The sequence below is a fragment of the Panthera pardus genome, unplaced genomic scaffold (assembly GCF_024362965.1).
Source record: "Panthera pardus isolate Hobbes unplaced genomic scaffold, ASM2436296v1 HiC_scaffold_25, whole genome shotgun sequence".
NCBI classification, from domain to species: Eukaryota; Metazoa; Chordata; class Mammalia; order Carnivora; family Felidae; genus Panthera; species Panthera pardus.
Window position 1 is genome coordinate 26779611 of NW_026526821.1, and position 23442 is coordinate 26803052.

Consider the following 23442-nt stretch of genomic DNA (forward strand, 5'->3'; position numbering starts at 1 on the left):
AGGGCAAAGACCATGTCCGTTTTTTGCCCATGGTGGAATCCTTATAACGGGATCAGGGCAGTCAATAAATATTTGTGGAATGACGGTTTTGGATATAAATGAAACATATGACTTCTCTCCCCAGGGGTGCTCTCTAAGGGCCAGTCACAGTCAGTTTGGGAGCCCACTTTAACCCTTCCCCATCCAGGCTCATCTGGGAGGGGTCAAGGGTTAGCCTGGTCCAGCCCTCTTTGGGCCCCAAGGTGGAGGAGACCCAGTCCTGGGGTCTAGGCCCCAGGGATGCCTGGTAAGTCCTGTTTCTCCTTTGGCAAATGTTCCTCTTTCCTTTATAGGGCCTGTGCCTACGTTTCTGAACCAGAAGGTGTTTACACAAAACATCTTGGGTTTGGCGACAAATTCACCCTCAGTGAGGAATCCTTAATGAATCTTCTTTCCCCACGCAGGGCAGCTGCAGGGAAAATTAGCCGTGCCTCTGGCACTTGAAGGAAGCCAAAGGCCAGGCAAAGAGGAGGTGGGGCTTCTGGGGCCACAATCTGGGGTGGGGGGAGTTTTTTCCCCCAGGATCCAAAGACAGTTGTGGTATGGAGACCAGAATGCTTCTAGACACACATTTGTTCCTGATTTTCTGTGTGACAGGGCATTGTGCTTCTCCTGGCCTCACTTTGCAGCTATGAAATGGGCAGTAATAACCTATCTGTACAAAAAATTGTGAAATTCAAGTGAGGCAATGGACATTAAGGGGTTTGGTTACCAGGGGCCAAAGGAGAGAATAAAAAACTGGAATCAGGGAGGCAGGAGGTCAGAATCCTAGGTCGGCTGTTGGCTGTGTAAGGTCCTCACTCCTCTCTGGGCCTCAGTTTTTCTCAGCTGTACAATGAGGGGTTCAGGCATGAAGATCTCTAGGGAACCTTCTAGTTCTGAGTGGCAGCCATGTTCCACCTGCCTGCCTTTTCTTGGACATCCTTCCAAACCTATGGCCCACACCGATTTGCTTTCTAACACTTACAGAACTTCTTTTCTGAGCTGGCACTTCATTGTTCACTGCACATGGTTTTCCAGCCCCTTCCCTGGGTCTAGGTCAACTACTCTGAACATTGGGCCTAAGACAGGGGCTCGATGAATACTGGTGAAAGCTGAATTTTTAAAATGATGCCTACCTCCTTCTGATCCGGCAGAGACACAATGAGGGAGAATTTTATTCACTCCCATTTTTATAAATTGGAAACTGAAGGTGTCAGAGGTTAAATATAAGCCACTCTGACACATGGACCTTCTTCCTTCTTAGTGTTCCTGAAACAGGGGAAGAATGATTTTATTACTCCCAAACACCATAGTATGTAATTATATCTTTTGTCATGAATTGTCGGTGTTTCCCACTAGGATGACGTTGCATGAGGACAGAGACTGTGTTTTGTTCACTGCTGCGCCCTCAGCACCTAAAACTGCCTGGCGCCTAGTAGGTGCTCAACAAATAGAGAAAGACAGGCAGGTGGGTTCAAAGGCAGCGCTGCACGCTAGGCGCTCTGGGCCTGCAGGGGGCGTTCCAGTCCCGCCCCCAAAGCTAGGCCCGCCTCTCTCTCGAGTGTTGGAGCCTGCGCGACACAGTTCTTTTAATTGCGCATGCCCGCCGGAAGGCCTGCCCGGGCGGCGCTTGCGCGTGCGCATGCGCAGCCGAAGCGGAGCCCGAACGGAATTTGAGCTGTGTCGCAGCCGAGCCGAGTGGAGTGGTGTCGGAGGTGGTGGGCATGCTGTCACCCGAGGCGGAACGGGTGCTTCGGTACCTGGTGGAGGTGGAAGAGCTCGCCGAGGAGGTGCTGGCGGACAAGCGACAGGTAGGAGGCCGGTCCGAGGCGCTGGGGCTGGGGTTCGGCGGTTGGGGCCTGGCGGCGAGCGCCCTAAGGCCGCGCGCTGGGCGCGGAATCCGGCTCCAGCGGGGGCTCGCAGTGGGCTGACCTGGGCTGGTGGGCTCACGGCTGTGACTACAGACGTGGGGCGGCGGTAAGGTAAGGTGGACCAGACGCCTGTGACGGCGCCTCGCTTCACGCATTTATTAGCACGTGTTAAGTGGGCGCCTGCTCTGTGCCAGAGATTCCCTGTGCCCATCCTTTCTCCGTCCCTCGCCGTGCCCTCGGGATCCCGAGCCGTTACCTCTTTCGTAGGTTTACCTGAACATCTTTTTCAAAGGGCAGTTCCTGCTGCCTCGCCCCACTGACTGTGGGTGCTCTGCCTTGGCCAAGGCTCTCGGGACAAGAGAAAGAGAAAAGAGTGGTCTTGTGATTGGGCAGGTGGGGACGCTGGAGGAGAAGTGGGGCCTTGGTCGTGGAGGGCCTTGTAGACCTGACCTGGAAGTCTGGGTCTTGGGTCTTGTGCTAATTTAAGCGTTGAGGATTTGAAGGGACATGATGGGGGGAGGGAGGATGATGTAATTGGATTTAGGCTTTAAAAGAGTTTCTCTGGCCGGTGTGTGGAGCACGAAATATAGGGGGGCATGGGGGGTGGTCTGTGAGGAGCCACTGCCAAGGTTCAGGCAAGAGATGGGTTTGGCTCTAGCTGGTGGTGATGGAGACAAGCGAATGGGTCAGAGGTATATTTTGGGGCTTTAGTAGGCCTTGATGTGGTTACATATGGGGGTGAGGGAGTGGGAGGAGTGAAGAGTGATTCATGACTCGTCTCCAGTTAGAATAATTGGATGACTGGTCGGGTGTTTACTGAGAAGGGGAAGACTTGGATGAATAAGTGCCCATTAAATGAAACACTGCATCAGGGTGTGCTGGATGATAATAATAAAGAAGCGATTAAAATTTGCCGAGTACTTACTGTGTGTCAAGGACTATGCGAACTCATTTAGTTCCTGGCTCAATAACGTATGAGCTAAGTGCTATTCATATCTCCATTTCTCCGAAGGTGAAATTACACAGCTCGTGGCGGGCAACAGGATTCAAACCTGGGTATCGTGGCTCCAGAGCCAGGGCTCTCCAGAAGGATACCGTAGCGTCTCCTCACTTCCTTAGTCGCTTTTGTGTTGTTAGCACTGTTTCAGTGCCCCCACCCCTGCTATTGCAGTCCAGGATTGTTGGCCTTCTCCTGATACTAGGTCAGCATCAGCTGAAGGGACTTGTCCAGGGAGCGGTTTCTACTGCCATGGTGATTCTGAAATGCTCTGCAGCTTGAGAACTAGCACTCCAGTGAATAATAAGTTACCCATTTAGTCAGCGAACTTTTCCCCAGCACCTTCTCTGTGGGGACAGCACCTACACGGAGTATTGTCTTTAAGGACCTGGAAACTGAATAGGAGAAGTACATTTGCACATCAGTGTGTTTTGGGCATGACATTGGAAGAAACCCAGGGATAATGCCTTGTGTCTGTTGAGTTTTAAAAGCCTCTGGTCTGTTGGAAGGTAATGGTTTGGGGCAAGAGGGAGCTGAGTTCCCTCCTACCCCTGTGCTTTGCAGATTGTGGATCTGGACACCAAAAGGAATCAGAACCGGGAGGGCCTGCGGGCTCTGCAGAAGGATCTCAGCCTCTCCGGTAAGTCAGGATTTCATCACTGGGCTCTGGAGGCCTGTTCTATCTTCCTTCTAAGGCTTTCAACTTATCTGTAACAAAGACAAGTCAGGAAGCCCCACGTGTGTGACACAGCCTGTGGAGATGAGGGAGAAAGTGTTGCAGGTCTGACACGGACTGTGGCTCAGGGTTTCAGCGGCTCATCTCCATGATGGGGGTTAGTTGCTGGCTCACTGATGGCACTAGGAAGGTGCTGGGTGGGGGTTATGGACACAGTGAAGTTCCTGCCCTTGTGCCCTTACAGATAAAACAGCATAAATACATAATTGGAAGTTGTGAGAAAGCTGAGGAAGGAATTGGACATGAGGTGGGTGTTGGAGGAGGGGTTGAGGGCTTTTCAGATGAAAACAGGTGGGTAAGACAAAGTAAGTGGGGGGGGGGCGGCATGTGATGTGGCTGGAAAGATGGGCAGAGGCCAGGCCCAGGGTTTAAAGTGCACCAGAAAGCCTAAAACCTGCTCATTGCTTCTCATCTCACCAGAGTAAAAGGCGGAGTCCTGTAAGACCGCCTAGAACTCTCCAACATCCTCTCCTCTCCTGTTCCCCCTCGCTCATCGACTCCATTCACCCTGGTCTTGCTGTTCCTGTTTCCTCTGCCTTGCTCACTCTTTCCCCAGATGTCTGCAGGGCTCACACCCACTTTCTTCAAGTCTCTGCCCAGATGTCACATGATCATTGAGGTCTTCTCGGACCACCTAATACCAATGACAAGTTCGTCCCCTACTCTGACATTCCCCATCGTCTTACCCTGCTTTATTTTTCTGTGGAGTACTTAGACTTATCAGGGTCTGACAGGTCCTATCTTTGCTTATTTATTCTTTCTCCTCCACCGTAACATAAGCTCTGTGAGGGCAGAAACTTTGTCTTGTTCTACTGTGTTGTCAGCATCTCAGACAATGCCTGTCAAGGGAGTAGGTGCTCCAAAATATTTGTTGAAAGAGTGACCATTTGCCCTTTCAGAAGATGTGATGGTTTGCTTCGGGAACATGTTCATCAGGATGCCTCACCCTCAGACGAAGGAGATGATTGAGAAAGGTAAGGCCTTCTGGGGATGAGTCAGGGACACATCTCCCCCACCAGCGCCAATCGTAACCCAGAACTGAGTGAGAGTCAGGCTTTGGGCCATTTGAGGAGAGGCAGCTGTGTTACAGGGTTCAGGTAGGTGTGGGTTTGAGTCCCTGCTCTGCCACTCTGAGCTACTTCTCATCTCTAAAGGGGGGGACGCATCTCTGTAGCACACTTGTGAAGGTGGGATAAAACAGTATATGTACTTAGCCTAGTGCTTGTTTACCAGTGAGAAACAGTTTGTGCCACAAATACAGAAGACCCAACAAACCGAGGCTTCAGGAAACCTGGTTCTGTTTTTCTCCTCAGTAGTTGTCCAGAGGCAGGCAGTCCAGGACTGGCACTGCTGCTCACAGCAAGGTCACCCTCACGTATTCTCGTGGTGGCGGTGTGGTCATTGCAGGCCTCGTGTCCTCATGCCAGGCTGTAGGAAAGGCAGAGGGCCTGCTCCATGTATGGCCTTGCTTTCTGTTTCAAAGTAAGGCTGTCCTCCTTAGAGACTTCGGACATCTCATTGGCCAGAACTAAGTCATGTGGCCACCCGTAGCTTCAAGGGAGCCTGGCAGAGTGAGCTCTTTATTTTTCAGGTCCCCTGTAGTAGAGACTGCATTGAAAATGGAGGTCTGGGGAGAGTGAGCCTCCGGGGTCTGCTGCAGCCTGGGCACTTAGCATGTACTCAGATCTTCATAGCCACGACCCTGGAGGCTCTTTGTAGGAGCATAACGGCAAAAAGTCAAGCTGCAAATGGGTCCTTGCCTGGGAAAAGGAAAGATTATGCATAGTTTTTTCTCTCCCGACCCTTGGAAAATGTATAGATCAAGACTCTGAAGGCAGAGTCTCCCTAGCGCTGTTGAAGTAAAATTTTAGCAAAGGAGACTAGAACAGCTTAAAGAAGTTTCTGACTGCGCTTTTGAAAAATGTACAGTAATACTATGGTTATAAAATTAAGAGTCGTCATTGCACTTGCGTGGTGGCCACAGTTCATTCAGGCTAAGCTTTCAGAGGGGGTTGCTTGCCTGGGTTCAGGATCTGGTCCTCAGCTGTCTTGGTCCACAGATACGGTCTTGTCACCATACCTCGAGGGGTTCTGGGACATGATTGTCGCTGGTTCTCCGGGTCCTCCCAAGCTAACCAAGCCCCTGAGGGCCTAGCGTCGCTCGTTTACCAGGAGCACTAGAACCGCTGCCCAGGCCTTCTCCCCACCCGAAAGAATGAAAATCTGTGGGGAAGACAAACCAGCAGGTGGTCGTTTGGTGACATTAGGCAGTGGTGTCACCAAACATTGTGGCGTCTACTTCTCATAATGCAGTGTGCCCTAAGGTATGAACAGTCTTGGCAAAGATAACCGTTTCTGTTCACCAGGGTTAATTAGGTTAAGCCCGAGCATCGGGCCTATCCATTGATTGTTTAGGTCACATGTTACCACAGTCCTGTTACCTAAAAACCCCTCGCATTGATGGAGTTAGGTTTGTAAAACTCCTTAGCCATGCTTTTTCTAATCATCTTCTTCACTCTGGTTTGATGTTTGAATTTTCTGTGATTTCATTGTGTGAGGGTGACCTAAAGTCCCATATTGCCTTCCCCACGCACTGAGCAGCCCAAGGTACTTTGCATATGAAAATAGGTCAGTGAACGGAGAGGCGAGTGCTCAGTCCTGTCCTGGGCTTACTCGACCATCTTGGGCAGATCACATCCCTTCTGTAGGCTTTACTTCCTTCCTCAGTTGGTCTCTCAAGTCCCCTTCTTCCCAAATGCCAGGAGCCCTTGATCTCAAGGAGTGGGGGGAGAAGCGGATGGCTTCTCCCTTTGGGTGGGTCTGTCTGTGGTATAACCTCATCCTCTGCCCACCTCGTTTTTTTCAGATCAGGACCATCTGGATAAAGAAATAGAGAAACTCCGCAAACAACTTAAAGTGAAGGTCAACCGCCTCTTTGAGGCCCAAGGTATTGGCCTGGCGGGAAATGGAAACTAGGAAGAGAGAGGACTGTCAGCATGGACTTTGCAGAGCAGGGTGGAAGCCTCTCCCAGGCGGGCAAAGGCCTGGGCAGCAAGCGAGCAGTGCTGAAGCTGTGGGCAGGGACGGTGGTTGTAGCCACCCAGAGATGGAATGAACAAGGAAGGTCGTGGGGTCTTATTCCTGTCAGGAGTCCTTTTCCAGGCACAAGGAACAGCCTGGGCTATCTCACAGGAAATCCTAGGCATGGTATAAGAAGCAGGATAGCTCTGACTCAGGACACTTAGAGGGCCTCAGTCAGGTGGTTAAGGCCAGAGCTAAATTTCTGGGTAAACCTAACCCCTCCAGATTGGTCACAGGTCTGGCAGAAATCTGGAGGTTTCTGGGCAGCAGAGTCAGGTTCTTGGTGACTCCTGTGCCTCGTCCAATGCATTGCAGAATTTGAGGCCCTTCCCTGTCAGACCTCAAGGCCAAGTGTTTGGCAACACGAATGCAGCATAAGCCCCTTTCCTGGGCCTGACTCCAGGGCCAGCAGGAGTTGGACAACAGGAGGCCCAACTAGCTGATGGATTGTTTTCTCCCTTTAGGCAAACCAGAGCTGAAGGGTTTTAACCTGAATCCCCTCAACCAGGATGAGCTTAAAGCTCTCAAGATCATTTTAAAAGGATGAAATTCAAGAATGAGATGGGGGACCTAGGACAGCATCCCCCCTGAGGTCATGGAGGACCCAGGACTCCAGCTTTGAAACCTACAAGGACACGATCCACCCTGCTAGAAGATGGGCGTCTTTACACTTTAAGATGTAAAGAAGATCTGCCCCATGAAAAGCCTTTGTCTGGGGGGATTGGCTCTCCGTGATGGCAGAAGGGAGCCCTCATTCTGCCAGTGTCTGCTGGGGCTGACTGCTAGGGCTGGATGGACACAAGGCCCATTGATAGGCCCTGGCAGCCACCAGTGCTGAGTGGGGGCAGCGCCTGTGGGGGTGTGAGAATGGCCACAGCAGGCATTTTTAACAAGGGCCCCTGTTCAGATGGGCCCCGGACGTCGGGGAGCATCATTCCTGCATTCCTCTCCAGAAGAGAGGCATTCTCAAGCAGCATGTAGTGGAATTGGAATAAAGCAGGAGGCTCACAGGTGGTTTCTGAATGAAAGGCCGAATCAGTGTTTCGTAGTTCACCACAGCCATCTGTGGGCCAGACGCACCACTCCCCCAGCACCGCCTCCACTTTGACCCTTTTTTCCTGCTTGCCCCCAGAATGGAGCCCAGAGTGGGTGCTGCTTATCAAACTCTTGCACCTGTCTTTTAGTCAGGAAGGCCTTGCAGAGTCCCGCACCAGGGACGGGTGGGGGAGCTGCCTCTTCACGAGGCCCTCTGCCACCTCTGAAGGCGGGGCCTGGGTCAGCGCCACGCAGGGTTCCGGCCTGCCTTCGCTGGTCTCAGATCCTAATGTGCTGTGAGGCAGCACGCTGTCTTTCATGTCACTGAGCTTAATAAATGTTTCCTGGACGAAAGAATAGTAGCTTCTGTTCTTTACCTCATTTGGTCCTTAATCGAGGCCACGCTGCCTTTAGGATGCCACCAGCCTTGAAATGCTAGCAGGACTAGACCGCCAGTACCAACACTGGTAACACGGAGCGGGCACGCCTCACCCGGTCCCCTCACTGCACTTGGCTCCAGCCGATGATTACGTGGGAACACAGGCTGGTATGTCCAGATGTTACTTTTTTTCAAGAGGAGCTAGAAATCTGGATTTTTAAATTGAATCTCCTGCCTTTTAAACATCACTAATACAGAAGAGTTTTAAAGACTTAGGTTTTGGCCAACAAAATACCCTACATAAGCCAAATTTGGCCCCGTACCTACAATTTTGCATCTTCCTGAGTTTTAAAAGTAGAATTACATTGTTTTCCCCATCATGGTCCTAAAGTGGGGAGGTAGAATTGGAAGCTATTTGTCCATCCATAGTAGACTAGTTAAAGGAGTCAACAGCTCCAGACAGGGGAATAGTCTACACCTACAATCAGGGATAAGGAAGCTTGCTGTGCACTGATTGGGAGCAAGTTCCAGGGTAGAGTAAGTGAGAAAAGCAAGACGCCAGAGCAGGGTCTCATAAGCCGATAATCTGTGTGCAAACACTGTATGGTTCCCTCCCCAAGACAGAAACTGCCGGGTTGGAGCACAAGGGTGAAAGAGGACACCTCACCTTTGTAGTACATATTACATAAAAATGTAAAAAAGGGACCGGAGCATTCGCCCCAGTAGCTGCTGTCTGATAGGTGTGCCTGGCGCGTGACTTCTGTCTGAACGTTGTCCCTGCCTGTGTGGCAGGGTGGATGCTTGGCCAAAGGAGCCGGTCAGGTTGGCTGTCCTGGAAATGAGGAACCTGTGTCCAGGGCTGTCTGGCCTTGCCTCAGTCACATGGGTGGAAGGAGGTTCCCACGCTCTGAGGCAGGAGGCCCAGAGTGGCCTAGCTTCTGGCCTTCCCAAGGCCGGCTGGTTCACTTCTTGGGTCTGCCGGTATTTTTCCTTCCCCAAATCCCTTCCCCTTCCCCTTCTGCTATTTGCAGCCAAAAGAACTGTCCTGCAGTGGGGAGAGTTGCAGCGGGAGCTGCCTGGGCTCTCCTAGGCGGTCCCCCGTGGAGCAATTTGCCCACAGCCCACTCTGCTGCAGTCTCTCTTAAACCAACAGGAGGCTTAGGAATGGTGGAATGTGTAGAGAATGCAGAACTTTGATTTGCGCCCAACTCCCCAAGCTGTATCCCGTTGCTGGCCAGGCCAAGGCCTTCTGGCTTAAAAAGCTCAGCTCCCAACCTCGGGAAGGTGCGTAGAGGCCCCACATCACCTAGCTGCCTCCTAAGTGCACCTTTGCAGAGACCCTCGCTAAGCAGCTTGGCCTTCCCGATCCTTACCTTGTCCACTTGGAAAACAAGGATGCTCTGGCCTGTTGATGTCAAGATGGTCAGGGGAGCTCCATGAATTCCTGACACGCCAAGTCAGGGTGTTGCATGGAGGGAAAGGTGTATTTAGGGCTCAGCCTTTCCCCAGACCCCCAGTAATCCAGTAAGTGCTTGCTTTGCAAGCACACCTTAAGACCAGTTCCCTAGCCCCTGACCCCTTGCTCCTGAAGGCTTGTTTTAAGCACTGACCTTCAAGACATCAAAGGCTCAAAGCCAGGAGGGCCTGGCTCCGGTCAGCATCATGCCCCGAGCCAGGCCCAGTGCCCAGTGACTCCGAGTGAGGTCTGTTCTCATTTATTAGACAGGATCTCTCTGGGGTAGCAGAACTTGCTGCGGTTGTCCTTGTCAGGCCCGATGGCCAGGCCAATCCCTCAAGGTTAATATGCATCTAGTCCCAGGGATTGGCCGTCTCCTGGTGCAGAGGTGCCCAGGTGGGGGCATCCAGGGGACATGGAACAAGCAGTAAGCAGCAACGCTGCTGCCAGGCCAGAGGGAGGGAGGTGAGTGCTTGGAGGCACCGCTGTGCTGGAAAGAGGGGAGAGAGGACTGTGCTGGCACCTCCCAGGGTCGCTTTCCTCCCCACCGCGGGGACTAACTGGAGGCTTTCTTCTGGCTTTGAAGGGAGCGGAACAGTTGCCTCAGCTGTTTTTTCCGATCGTTGACACAGCCTGGAAGGGAAATGGAGTGTTAGCTGGGATGGCCTGTCCTTGGTAGAGGAGACATGGGGGGCGTGGAGGGGCCTGTGCTCCCACTTCCTGGAAGAGGGAGGGCCCGCAGGAGTCGTGCAACTCCGGATGGCCTGTGTTTTTCCCTGTGTTTTTTGTCCCGACTCCACTCCTGAACTGCACACCCTCAAGCAGATCATTCTCCCCTGTTGAGCATAGCTTTCTCATCAATCAACCAGGATACCTGCTTTGTGGACTGAATGTAAGGATCACCAGAAAAAGGTAACATTCAACCCCGGTGCTGAATGCGGATGAACTTGCTGAGCCTTCACAGGAATGACGTGTAGAAGAAAACTGAGTTTCAGACAGGGTAAGAAATTTGCTTCGAATCATACCGCAAGTAGCAGAACTGAGACTCGAACCCAGATCTAGCTCCAGAGGCCAAGCTCTTTTTTTTTTTTTTTTAATTTTGAGAGAGAGTGTGAGCAGGGGAGGGGCAGAGAGAGAGAGGCGGAGAGATAGATAGAGAGAGAGAGAGAGAGAGAGAGAGAGAGAGAATCCCAAGCAGGCCCTGCACTGTCAGCAGACAGGCCACGCTCTTAACCACTACCCCACACTACCTTTCCTCTTGGCTTCGCTTGGTGAAAACATTGCATGCTAGCATAGTGCCTGGTACCTAACAGGTTAAACGTTAGCTTCCTTCCCTTCCTTACCCAACCCCATATGGCAGGCACAAGTGGTTAAGAGAGGAATTTTCCCCGCAAGTGGCCCCTACTCCTGGCAGGGTGTCCCAGGCAATCCATGCTGAGAGGCCGACAGGAGCTTCTGAGACACCTCCTCTCAGCACCTTCACGGCGTTACCCGCTTCTCGTTTGTTCTCACGGCTGGTCTGTGAGGCAGCACCACGGTCCTTTAGTTGTGCCAGGCACACTGATGGCGCTCACAGATGCTGGCTGAATGACTGCATCGCTGTGGCCACAACTACTGACCTGGAGGCATCTGCCCTCTCAGCACCCCAGAGCCTCCTGGGTACTCAACTGATTATCAAGGCTTCATTGAGCTGAGGCCCACTATATGCGTCCCCAGGGTTTTCCAAAGTGAGTTCCATGGAACTACCTGGTTCCTTCATAACTCCCAAATCTTTGTGTCCAATGCAAGCCTCTTGTTGGAGTTCTAGACTCATCTCTGAGTTACCTGCTGATCTTTTCACCCGGAGACCCTTCAACCCTTCATTTCATCCAGGCTCTTCCCAACTCGACCAGCTTCTCTTGTGCTCGCACCCAGACGCTCGACTGGAGACTTGGGGATTATTCTAGAGACTTCTAAAGCAGGGGCTCTCAACTAGGCTGTGCTTTAGTCAGCTGGGACCTTTTAAAACTCCTAAGGGCCAGATCAACTGTATCTTTACCTTCAGCAGACATTAGTACTTTTGAAAGCTCCAGCATAATTCCTATAGCGGCCAAGATGGAGAGCCACTGTTCTGCATCTTTGCGACTCAGACAGGGTCCAGGGATAAGCAGCATTAATATCTGAGGCAGATGGTTGCCAAAGATGGCTGCAACAACTCCTTCCATTCCTATATGCACGCCTTCCTGCAAGGTGACTGCCGCTCCTTGACCCAGTGGAGGGCTCCATTTCCTTGCCCTGTGAATCTGGGCTACAGCAGCTTTGACTAATGGATTGTGACGGAATGACACTACACCGTGGGACTTCTGAGCCTAGGCCTCAGGGGGCTTTGCTAGGTCTCCCACCTTCTTGGAACGTGAGACTACCATGGGAAGAAGCCAGGGCTGGGCTGCTGGAGGATGAGTGGCCACCTGGAAAGAGAGGCCCCGCTGACAGCCAGCATCACAACCACCACCCGTGCGAATGAGGCTCTTCTAGGCCTTGTGTCTCAGTGAATCGGCCGGGTGCCTGCAGCCTTATGAATGACCCCAGGCGAGACCTGAAGAATCAGCAAATGGGACAGAAGTTGTTTTAAGCCTCTAGGTTTGGGGAGAGTTTGTTTGTTACATAGCAACAGTCAACTAGGAGAGCATCACCTGGGAGCTTGTTAGAAAGGCAGAATGTTAGGCCCGCATCCCAAACCTACTGAATCGTAATCTGCATTTTAACAAGATTTCCAGATGATTATATATATGCACATCAAAGCTTGAAAGCTCTGTAGAGTCATCTTGCAACAACACAAGGTGGCACTGCTGTAGAAAAGCCTTTCATAAATCCCCTCTCCTCTCCTTTCTCAAGCAAATTAATCGACACTCCAGGCTTCCTTGCAGCTGGGGTGGCCATGTGACCCAGTTCTTGCCCATAAGATGTCAGCCCTGGGAGGGTTTCCCTTTTGGAATAAAGAGTCAAATCTTGAAGGAAAGCCTTGGCCCTTGGGCCTTCCTGCTTCTTCCTGCCTGGGATGAAGACACAGTGTCTGGAGTAGGAGCAGCCATATTGCAACCATGAGGCAACAAGCATGAGCACCAAGGCAACCCACTAAGTGTAGCCAAGTGGAGAGAAGAAAGCGCTGGGTCTCTGGGGGCATTTTGCATCCATTGTGTCAGCCCTGTCACCTACCCCAAGACATCCTGTGGCTCAAAACAGATCATTCCCTTTCTGTGTAACTATTATTTGGCTTTTCAGTTGCTTGTAGCCAAACTCAATCCTAAATCCTATCAAACCCTAAAAAAAGATTTAAAACTTCTTTTCATTAAAAAAAAAAAAAGCCACTTAAATAAAATTTAAAAAGCAAATAACAAATTCAGGAAAATATTTATAAATACATTTGACAGAGGGGTAATGTCATCAATGTATTGATATCCAAGGCCTTTATAAATTTAGAGAACAAGCCACTGAAAACTGCATAAAGACTATGGACAGCTTACAAAAGAAGAAATACGAATTGAAAAACTCTGCAACATAACCAGTAATCAACAGAATGCACATAAAAACAAATCTACTTTTTTACCCATCTAGTTGACAAAGGTTTTTTGTGGTGTTGTGTGTGTGTGCGTGTGCGTGTGCGTGTGTGTGTTTTATTCAGAGCAGGCAAATCTGTGTACTCTTTCTAAAAAGCAATTTGGCTGTAATAAGTCCATCCCTTTGACCCAGTACTTCTACTTCTAGGAATCTGTCCTAAAGAAATAGCCAGAATTTCAGCTGAGCTTGATGTGAGAAGATGTTCATCACAGCATGGCATTACTTATAAAAGAAAAAAACTGGAATCATACCAAATGTTCAATTAGGAGAAATTGATTTAGTAAGGTTGACCTATATACAAGCTGGAATATTTTACAGCTGTAGAGTAATTTTGTTTTTAATTGTGCTAAGGGATAGAATTTTCTAGCACCCAAGCATTCAGGTTTTAGAGTAAGAGGGATTGGAGTTCAACTCCTCATCACTTATAACTGGGACCTTCAGCAAGTTATGTAACACCTGGAGACCACTTCTCCATCTATAAAATGATACAAGCTGCCTAAAAATGAAATGATGTACGTAAAGCTTGGACCTGGCCAAAAAGTGTTTCCAAAAGAGAGGCTCTTATTAGTATTGTTGAATGACATGGAATATACTATGTGGAAAAGTGGGACTCAAAACTCCAGCCCAATGCCAATGTTGTAAAGAAAAAAGTATAAATATAGGCATTTTTGAAAAACTGGAAGGAAATACAACAGATTGTTGAAGCTGGTTATGTCTGGATGGTTTTTTATTCCCTTTTAGTTTTCAAATACTCTACAATGAGTGAATAATTTTTATAATCAAGAAAATTTTTCACTTTTTAAAAACCAAGTTTAAAGTCAAGCCCTGAAGTCCTTAATTTCTTTTACCACATTGTACATTTTTGGAGTTCTTTTCCACCTAAGCCTTTTGCAATCCACCTCCTGATAGATGAATAATATCTCTTGCCATGTGCCAGGTGGCGTTCTAGGCATATGTTGAGATAAAAACTCTTTTGTCTCCATTTTACAGATGAGGAACAGAGAGGTTAAGTCCCTTGCCCGAGGTCACACAGCTGGTAAATTGTAGATCAAATTAAAACGGTCTAACCACTATGCCAAGCTGCCTCCTAGACTACCTGGCTCCTCTCATGACACATCCCCCGTGCCCACTCCCCACCTGGCCCCACTTACCAAGGTGTGTGTTGGTCACAAAATTCCCCATCCCCGACAGGTCAGGAGCCCCCTCTTCTCGGCTGACAGGGCCATCATTCCACATGAGGTCAAAGCCTCCCACTCGCTTCTCCCTTCCTGTGAGCCTAGATGGGCAGGAGATACAAGGGGCTAATGAAGGTGCACCTGGTGAAGCCCTAAGACCCAGGCGAGGCTCCTGATCCCTCCTGGCACCCTGCTCGTGCCCACGCTGTCAGCATTTCTTCTTCTGTTCACCCATTTCCCAGGTTTCAGAGGGGTCGTCTCCCATATTGTCCCCAGGCCCCCACCCTTGCCCTCGGTAACATGAACCTACTTATACTTAAAGTCTGCTGTCCTTCCCAGACTATAAACTGCAGGAAGGCAGGGACTAGGTCTGTTGTGTCCTTTACCGTGTCCCCGGTGTGGGGCACAGGTCTTGGCACATAGTAGGAGCTCAAATGTTTGTTGAATGAATGAATGATGGTAGATACAGAGGACAGTTGAGGTTCTACCTGCTCAGCACCCATTTCAGCTTCTTTCAGCCTCAGGGTACCTTGGGTTTTTTTGAGAACCACTCCTCCCTCTCTCACTCACATGGCTCAGCTCAGGGCTGATCCTACTCCCCTGGGAGATGGGCACAACATGTAGGCCCAGGCAATCAGAGTCACAATGATTGGTTCAGAGATAGGCATTGACATAATCCCCACCAATAAGAATGAGAGTTAGCCCTCAAACTTTTGCTGGAATAATTGGGAAAAAGCTAATACACAGGAAAGAGGTGGGTCACGGAGAAGGAGAAAGGGAAAGAAAGGGAATCAACCAATACTGACTGAGAACCTGGAATCAGCCATTCCTGAAGTCAGACCCTGGGTTTTCCCATCATATGCACATCGTTATAACAGTAGTCTCAGGGCGCCTGAGTGGCTCAGTCGGTTAAGCGTCTGACTTTGGCACCAGTCATGATCTCATGGTTTGTGGGTTCAAGCCCCGTGTCAGGCTCTGTGCTGACAGCTCAGAGCCTGGAGCCTGCTTCGGATTCTGTGTCTCCCTCTCTCTCTGCCCCTCCCCCTGCTCATGCTCTGTCTGTCTCTCTCTGTCTCAAAAATAAATAAAAACATTAAAAAAAATAACAGTAGATAGTCTCTTATTGAGCACTTACTATGAGCAAGGCACTTTATAATAAATTATCTTAGTAGATTAACAATCCTGGGGGTTAACATGAGGTTTCCCATTTTACAGACCAGAAAACAGGCTTAGACAGGTGAAGTCCAGGGTCTTATGGAAATCCTGCTGGACTGAATCTCAGAAGGCTATAGGTGGCCCTGCTGTGCCTCAAAAGGGCTGAGTCCTTGGACCAGGATCCAACCCTGTGTGGACATCTCAGTTTGTCCATCTGTAAAATGGTGAGCAGGCCCGAACCATCTCTAAGGGCCACTCAAGTCCCAGGGTTATGAGTTCTCTGTCTTCCTTGATGGGAGCCCCAACTGTCACATACAGGGGTGCCTGAGCGAGGCTGCCTTCCCTCACCTGGCCTCCATGTCCACGACATGCAGGGTATCTTCCAGAAGGCAGGTCTTGAGCTCATAGTCCTCCTGGCTGCTGGCTGTCAGCGATGGGGATGCGTTGACCTCCAGGAGCCACCTGGGGAAGGAGGGGAATGGAGAGCCTTAGGGTTGCCTGGTCCCTGGGGACCCTGGAATTTCATGGAGAGGCTAGATGGGGTGCCTGGGCCCAACCCTCAATTCAACCAAGGTTGCTGTCTCCATTTTTCCACTAGAAGAAAGGTTTCAGTGGCTAAAACTTTTTGAAAACAATTGTCACAAACTTGAAATCCCCACTGGGGCCAGGTGGTACCCAAACGAGGCAAGCTGGAGGGGGTGGAATGGTCTTGGTGCCCTCGTATTGCTCTTCCTTCTCCCACTAGAGCTGTGAATACAAGACAAAGTCCCGTTTCCTAGTGAACTTTTGCGTGTGTGGGCAATGGCCGCTGCGGGCGGCAGGAGCTGGGAGGGGTGGAGAGCGGTGAACCGGGAAGAACATTCCACTCTAAAGCGGTGGCCCCTCCAGAAGACTGTCACCCTGTGGGAGTGTGAGCCCAGGGTTCTGAGTTTTCCAGAAAAGGCGAACATCCAGATTGTTGTGTAAACGTCTCCCAGTTTTTCGAGATGCTCAAATGAATTTACAAGGAAAATAATTTGAACTCCAAAATTGAAGCGTCTGTGGCCAAAAGCAGCCCAAGGGCCTAGAGCTTGCAAACTCTTGTTTTGTGCAAATCCGGTCATTTACAGGCAAGAACCTGGGGCACAGAGAGGGCAGGACCCATCCGGCAGGTGAGTGGCAGACTCGGGCCCCCCTCCCACCCCCAAGCTTGTTTCCCCATCAGTGTCCACTTTAATACCCGAAGCCACATCTTTGTAGCAGGGGACAAAGGAGAGACCCGCTGGCACCCGGACCCTGTTTCCTTGAACCTGGGTCTGACATAGGTATCAGTCTAGAGCTCCTACTGCTGGCTCGGAAAGCCCTCAGCACCTATCCAGTGACCCTGGGGAAGGAGCTCGGGAGCCGCAGTGCAGGCAGGGAGTAGCTCAGCCCAGGAATTATGACCTGGCTCTGCCCTTGACTTAATGTGTAACCCCAAGCGCCCAAAACAAACCCACTGGGCTTCTGTGTCCTGTTGTGTCACATGAGGGCCATCACGATGGTCCCTGCCACCTCAGGCTTGTCTTCCTCAACAGCTCAACCTCCTCTGTGGGGATTGTGGGAGCGCACCAAATTCCTTTTTTTTTTTTTTAATGTTTATTTATTTATTTATTTTTTTAAATTTTTTTTTTAACGTTTATTTATTATTGAGACACACAGAGCGTGAGCAGGGGAGGGGTAGAGAGAGGGGGAGACATAGAATCTGAAGTAGGCTCCAGGCTCTGAGCAGTCAGCACAGAGCCTGATGTGGGGCTTGAACTCACAAACTGCGAGATCATGACCTGAGCCGAAGTCAGTCGCTCAACCAACTGAACCACCCAGGCACCCCTAATGTTTATTTATTTTTGAGAGAGAGACAGAGCGTGAGCAGGGAGGGGCAGAGAGAGAGAGGGAGACACAGAATCCGAAGCAGGCTCCAGGCTGTCAGCAAGAGCCCGACACGGGGCTGGAACTCACAAACCGTGAAATCATGACCTGAGCCAAAGTTGGACGCTCAACCGACTGAGCCACCCAGGCGCCCCATGAATGCACCACATTCTTAACAGGAAGTGACTTGGTAACAATATTCCCTTACACGGCACTTTGCACCCTGAGAGCAGCAGGGCTTACAGAGAAGTTTCTTGCCTGGTACTCGGGAAGGATTGCTGACTCAGCAGATGTTCAGGAAAGGTCTTTTAGTGCCAGGCACGGGGTTCGGTGCTTTACAGACAATACCTCATTTATCCCTCATAATAATTCTATAAGCACAATGTCCATTTTACAGATGGGCAAACTGAGTCACAAAACTAGGAAGTGCATCCAACCAGGAAGCGGCAGAGACCACACCCGGGCCGTCTGGGTGCAGAGTGTGTGAAACGTACCCCGCCCCCGTTCCCCGGGCTGCCGGCCCACCCACTTACGGTTTGAGGTCCTGGTCTATGAGGATGTCATAGCCGTACAGCTCAAAGCAGTGCTTGTCGCTGATGATCACCTTCTGCACGCTCTGCAGGCTCCTGATGAAGATGTTGTCCATGTCGCTGAAGAGTGTCTCCACCGCCTCCGGCCCATGCTTGGACGCCAGGTACTGGCGGAAGCGCTGGATCATCCACTTGCAGCCCTGGGGCCCCAAGCACACAGGGAGCGGGGGGAGAGGGAGCCTCCGTTAACTGGGACCTGGCCAGCCGGGACCCTCAAACAGTCACCATCAGCACGGGGCTTGGGTTTCGACAAGAGGCTCCCACCAGGGTCCTGTGATTAGGAGGACTCTGAGTTTGTCCCTCTTGCAGGGCAAAGCTACTGCATGCTCAGGGGAAGGGGTGGATGTGCCCTCCCAGAGCCTGTGCTTCTTTCTAGAGCACAGCCTGGGTCCCCAGCCTCCCGGAAGTCGCTGCCCCAACACCCTGCACAGGTTTCTTCCCTGGGCCTGCCTTCCTGGGGACAGACTGCACTGACCATGGGTGTACCCTGAGGCCCAAAGATGACCAACTGGTTACTGTTTTCAGGGGGCTAGGGGTACGTATATGCAGGAGGCCCCCACTGTGTAGGATGGAGCTGGGGGAGGGAAAAGACGGGAGCGGGTGTGAGCTGGGAGCCAGCTCTCCCTGTGCCCCTCTGTTCTGGCTCTTAACTCTGAGAAGTCTGAGAATTCTAAATTCGAACTTGGCCTTGTAGGTTATTAGACAGATAAATGGATGGATGGATGATAGATAGATAGGTGAAAGAAAGAAAAAGAGAAAAAAAAGAAAGAAAGAAAGGAAAAGAAAGAAAGAAAAGAAAGAAAGAAAGAAAAGAAAGGAAGGAAGGGAAAGAAAGAAAGAAAGAAGAAAGAAAGGAAAAGAGAGAGAAAGAAAGAAAGAAAAAGAAAGAAAGAAAGAAAGAAAGAAAAAGAAAGAAAAGAAAGAGAGAGAGAAAGAAAGAAAGAGAGAGAAAGAAAGAAAGAAAGAAAGAAAGAAAGAAAGAAAGAAAATGCTTTCAAGGTAGGAGGATAGAACACATTTTGTTACAGGGTGTGTGTCTTTGATTCGTAACTTTTAAATATTCAGACGCACAATGTGTGGGTCTCCTTCTGTACTCTTGTCCTGGGTCCTGCAAGTGGGAAGGGTGGTCCTGACCTCACTGATGAACTGGAACTATGAGCCCAAGACTGGCCTGTCCTGGGCTCCGTGGTACACCATCGCCTCACCCCAACCCAGTCCCAAAAGGCTGGCTCTGGAGGCCAGAAGCACAGCTTCCTCACCTTCTTTGGATGGTAGTCAGGAGAGGTCTTTTGCACAGCGACATTGGTGAGGTGAACATCTGGGAGAGGTAGGTGGTCAAGGACAAGTGTGAACAAGAAGGGTGAGCCCTGTTCCATGGAACCCCCAGAGATCAGACTAAGACTTGTGCTTGGACATTGATGAGGAAGGCGCCACGATGGCCCAGACGTCACATATGTGGGCCTTGAGTTCAGGTGGGCCTGGGTTCAAATCCCACCTGCGCCTTTTACTGGCTGTGCGCCCCTGAGCAAGTCACTTAACCCCTGAGCCCTATTAAGTGGGGGGACTTAGGTGGGGGAAACGGGCAAAGAGTAAGCAAACAATCAAAACCAATCTGGACGGAAGTGGGGCTGATTAGTTATGAAATCTTTCAGCGGGATTTTTTTTAGCTTAAAAACGACAATAGAAATCACAGAGGAAGTCAGCGGATGAACAGAGCCAACCATGTAAAAATAAAAATAATCAGATATCAGGGCAAGAATGAAAAGCAATCATGACTAGATAAAAGATTTGTAGCAAATGTGACAGACTAATGTTTTTATCACATGAAAATCCCACATAAATTGTTAACAATAAAAATTTATGACCCTAATAGATACATAGATATAGGGGTATGAAAACATCAGGGAAAACATAACTGCTAAAAGACCATCTGGGAAAATGCCTGACGTTTCTAGTAATAGAAGATACATAATTTTAAAGGGATGTAAATGGAGGGGAGGGGTGGCGCCCGAGTGGCTCAGTTGGTTAAGCATCTGACTTCACGAGATCAGGTCAGGATCTCATGGTTTATGAGTTCAAGCCCCGCATCAGGCTCTGTGCTGACAGCTTGGAGCCTGGAGCTGCTTCAGATTCTGTGTCTCCCTCTCTCTCTGCCCCTCCCCTGCTCGCGCTCTGTTTCTCTCTCAAAACTAAATAAACATTAAAAAACAATTAAAAAGCTATAAATAAAGGGATGTAAATGAGGAAGAAGTACCAATTGGAAGAAACCCAAATTCTAAGGCAAAACCCTGCTTCCCCATTAAGTCAGTTACATATTTTTTAACCTTTTTATTTGGAAAAACTCAAAACTCACAGAATCATTGCAAGTGTAATGAATGCCCATATAGGCTTCATCTACGGGTGCTAATCGTTTTAGAAATGTCTTTAAAATTTTTTTTTTAATGTTCATTTATTTTTGAGAGAGACAGAGCACGAGCGGGGGAGGGGGAGAGAGAGGGGGAGATAGAATCTGAAGCAGGCTCCAGGCTCTGAGCCGTCAGCCCGGAGACTGACACCGGGCTTGAACCCACAAACTGTGAGATCATGACCCGAGCCGAAGTTGGATGCTCAACCGACTGAGCCACCCAGGCGCCCCAGAAAAGTCTTTTTTAAATGATTGTCTTCAGGGGCGCCTGGGTGGCTCAGTCGGCTGAGCATCCGACTTGATTTCAGCTCAGGTCATGATTTCACGGTTCGTGGGATCATGCCCAGTGTCGTGCTCTGCACGGACAGCTCGGAGCCTGCTTGGGTTTTTCTCTCTCCCTCTCTCTCTCTGCCCTTCCCCCGCTGATGCGCGCTCTAAATAAATAAAGTTTTTTTTTTAAGTTCCAAACTGTTTGAAAAAATAAAATCAAATGATTGTCTTCAGCAGGGAGAGCTGGGATAAAATGGCCCTGTCAATGGAAGGGTAATAAAAATACAAAAGAACCTTCTGTAAAACAATCTGGCCCATATACCCTTGCCCCAGTATTTACACCTCTGCAATGTCGTCTGAAGGAAAAATTAAATATGGTAAAAGATTTATGAAAAATATGTTTCTTCCCAGCATTGTGTGTCATAATTGGAGGAAGCAGAATACTTTCTAAATGCCTGCAGGGTGGAAGATTAATAAACCAATAAGTTGGGGCGCCTGGGTGGCGCAGTCGGTTAAGCGTCCGACTTCAGCCAGGTCACGATCTCGCGGTCCGTGAGTTCGAGCCCCGCGTCAGGCTCTGGGCTGACGGCTCGGAGCCTGGAGCCTGCTTCAGATTCTGTGTCTCCCTCTCTCTCTGCCCCTCCCCCGTTCATGCTCTGTCTCTCTCTGTCCCAAAAATAAATAAAAAACGTTGAAAAAAAAAATTAAAAAAAAAAAACACCAATAAGTCTACTCAGTGGGATACTTTATAACTAATAAAAAATGTCTACAAGGAAAATACTGATATGTGTAGTGAAAAAAAGTTATGTTTATACAGTTGAGATCACTCCTTTATAAAATGCAACAACAACAAACTGTACAAACGAACCTGGGAGAAAATACGTCAGGGTAAGTAATTGTCTCTAGAAAATAAGAACACAGAAGGTTTCTTTTCTTTTCTGTTTTTCCTTTTTGTACATTTTCTGAATTTTCTGATTTGCCTTTAAACGGCTCTACTACTTATATTGTGAAAGCTATACTCTTTAAGTGTTTTATTATTTTTATTATTAAAGTAATACATAAAGGTTGTAAAAACAATTCATAATATAGGAAAACGTGTAAAGGTGAAAATAAACGTTCCTGGCCTGATTCTAATCCCCCTTGGTGTTTAGAGTTTATAAATTAGTGAACATCCTTTCTGACTTTCTTTTGAATAGAAACATATTTCCTTAAAAGCAAAACTAGGATTATAAACACACCAGGTCTATACCTGTATGTTGTTTTTGATTTTAATAGTCTGTCTTAGATACCTTTCCATGATATTTTAATTGGCCTCATTATAACAGCTGTACAATAGCATGTAGATGTTTTATCGTTCATTTTGCCATCCTTCAAGGGTGTTTTAACTTGTTTCTATTTATTGTTACAGTGCTGAGGTCATTATTTTTATATTTTGTGTGTGCACATACATGCATATATATTTGAATAACTGTATGTGAACTATATATAAAAATATAAATCTCTAACTCTTAAATATGGAGAACAGAGGGTTACTGGAGGGGTTGTGGGACGGGGGTGGGCTAAATGGGTAAGGGGCATTAAGGAATCTACTCCTGAAGTCATTGTTGCACCATGTGCTAACTAACTTGGATGTAAATTAAAAAAATAAAAGAAAAAAACATTTAAAAAATGTAAATCTGTATATTTAAGGTCAGGTTAAAATATGTCTTATTACTTTATGATCCAAAGTTGCTTTATTATTATTATTTTTTTAATTTTTTTTAACGTTTATTTATTTTTGAGACAGAGAGAGACAGAGCATGAACGGGGGAGGGGCAGAGAGAGAGGGAGACACAGAATCGGAAGCAGGCTTCAGGCTCTGAGCCATCAGCCCAGAGCCCGACGCAGGGCTCGAACTCACGGACCGCGAGATCGTGACCTGAACTGAAGTCGGACGCTTAACTGACTGAGCCACCCAGGCTCCCCTGCTTTATTATTTTAAAAGTTGGTGTGTCATATACGAAACACATACAGCAAATATTAATATCTGCTAAATCTGGGTGGTGGATGCCTGGATTTCTCTTATAGTCTTTTTTCTGCATTTTTGTACATATTTTAAATATTTCAACGTTTGAAAATTAAAAACAATTAAAGGAAGTTGTGGAACATCGTGTGTATTGACTCACTGTGAAAACAGCAAAGGCTTGTTCACTAGAAACTAGTCCTGGGAAAGGCCGGGGTCTGTTTAACAAGGCGCCATGACCCGAGATATACAAGCACTTTTAAGTAGGGAACAGGGGACCACTAACATGTGCTGAACGCTCACTTTGTGCCGGGCACTGTCCTAAGGGTTTTACGCGTGTCATTTAATTTTAACAAAACACATGGTGGCCAAAAGATAAAACTGCAATGAATGATGACTTGCATATGTTAAATGCTTGCTAGAATTACATAATTAAACAAACATACTAAAAATGCTAGAGTTGGGGCGCCTGGGTGGCTCAGTCGGTTAAGCGTCCAACTTCGGCTCAGGTCATGATCTCACGGTTCATGAGTTCGAGCCCCATGTCAGGCTCTGTGCTGACAGCTCAGAGCCTGGAGCCTGCTTCAGATTCTGCGTCTCCCCCTCTCTCTGCCCCTCCCCTGCTCATGCTCTGTCTCTCTCTGTCTCTCAATAATAAATAAACGTTAAAAAAAATTTTTTTTAATAAAAAATTTAAAAAATGCTGGACTTGGAAAAATAGGGGGGGGGGAATTGTTGGAAATACTCAGCAGGGCCAACTGCCATTCTAACACGCAGGCGACGCAT

At 48.8% G+C, this 23442-nt stretch overlaps 2 protein-coding genes across 3 annotated transcripts in view; one reads left to right on the top strand and one right to left on the bottom strand.

The window, feature by feature from the left end:
• Positions 1-1643: 1643 nt before the first annotated feature.
• PDRG1 (p53 and DNA damage regulated 1) lies at positions 1644-8098 on the top strand. Its single transcript, XM_019458836.2, has 5 exons — positions 1644-1832; positions 3454-3529; positions 4525-4599; positions 6492-6572; positions 7171-8098. The coding sequence occupies exons 1-5, from the start codon at positions 1746-1748 to the stop codon at positions 7251-7253; spliced, it is 402 nt and encodes a 133-aa protein (XP_019314381.1). The 5' UTR covers positions 1644-1745; the 3' UTR covers positions 7254-8098.
• Positions 8099-9819: 1721 nt separating this feature from the next.
• TTLL9 (tubulin tyrosine ligase like 9) overlaps positions 9820-23442 on the bottom strand; it is a 40933-nt gene continuing 27310 nt past the window's right edge. For both annotated transcript variants that reach the window (XM_019458835.2, XM_019458834.2), the window contains 5 exons: positions 19240-19298; positions 17924-18120; positions 15852-15965; positions 14325-14449; positions 9820-10209 (listed from right to left, as the gene is read on the bottom strand). In XM_019458835.2, the coding sequence (XP_019314380.2) occupies positions 10133-10209; positions 14325-14449; positions 15852-15965; positions 17924-18120; positions 19240-19298 (572 nt within the window). In that variant the 3' untranslated portion in view covers positions 9820-10132. The remainder of the gene's footprint in view (positions 10210-14324; positions 14450-15851; positions 15966-17923; positions 18121-19239; positions 19299-23442) is intronic.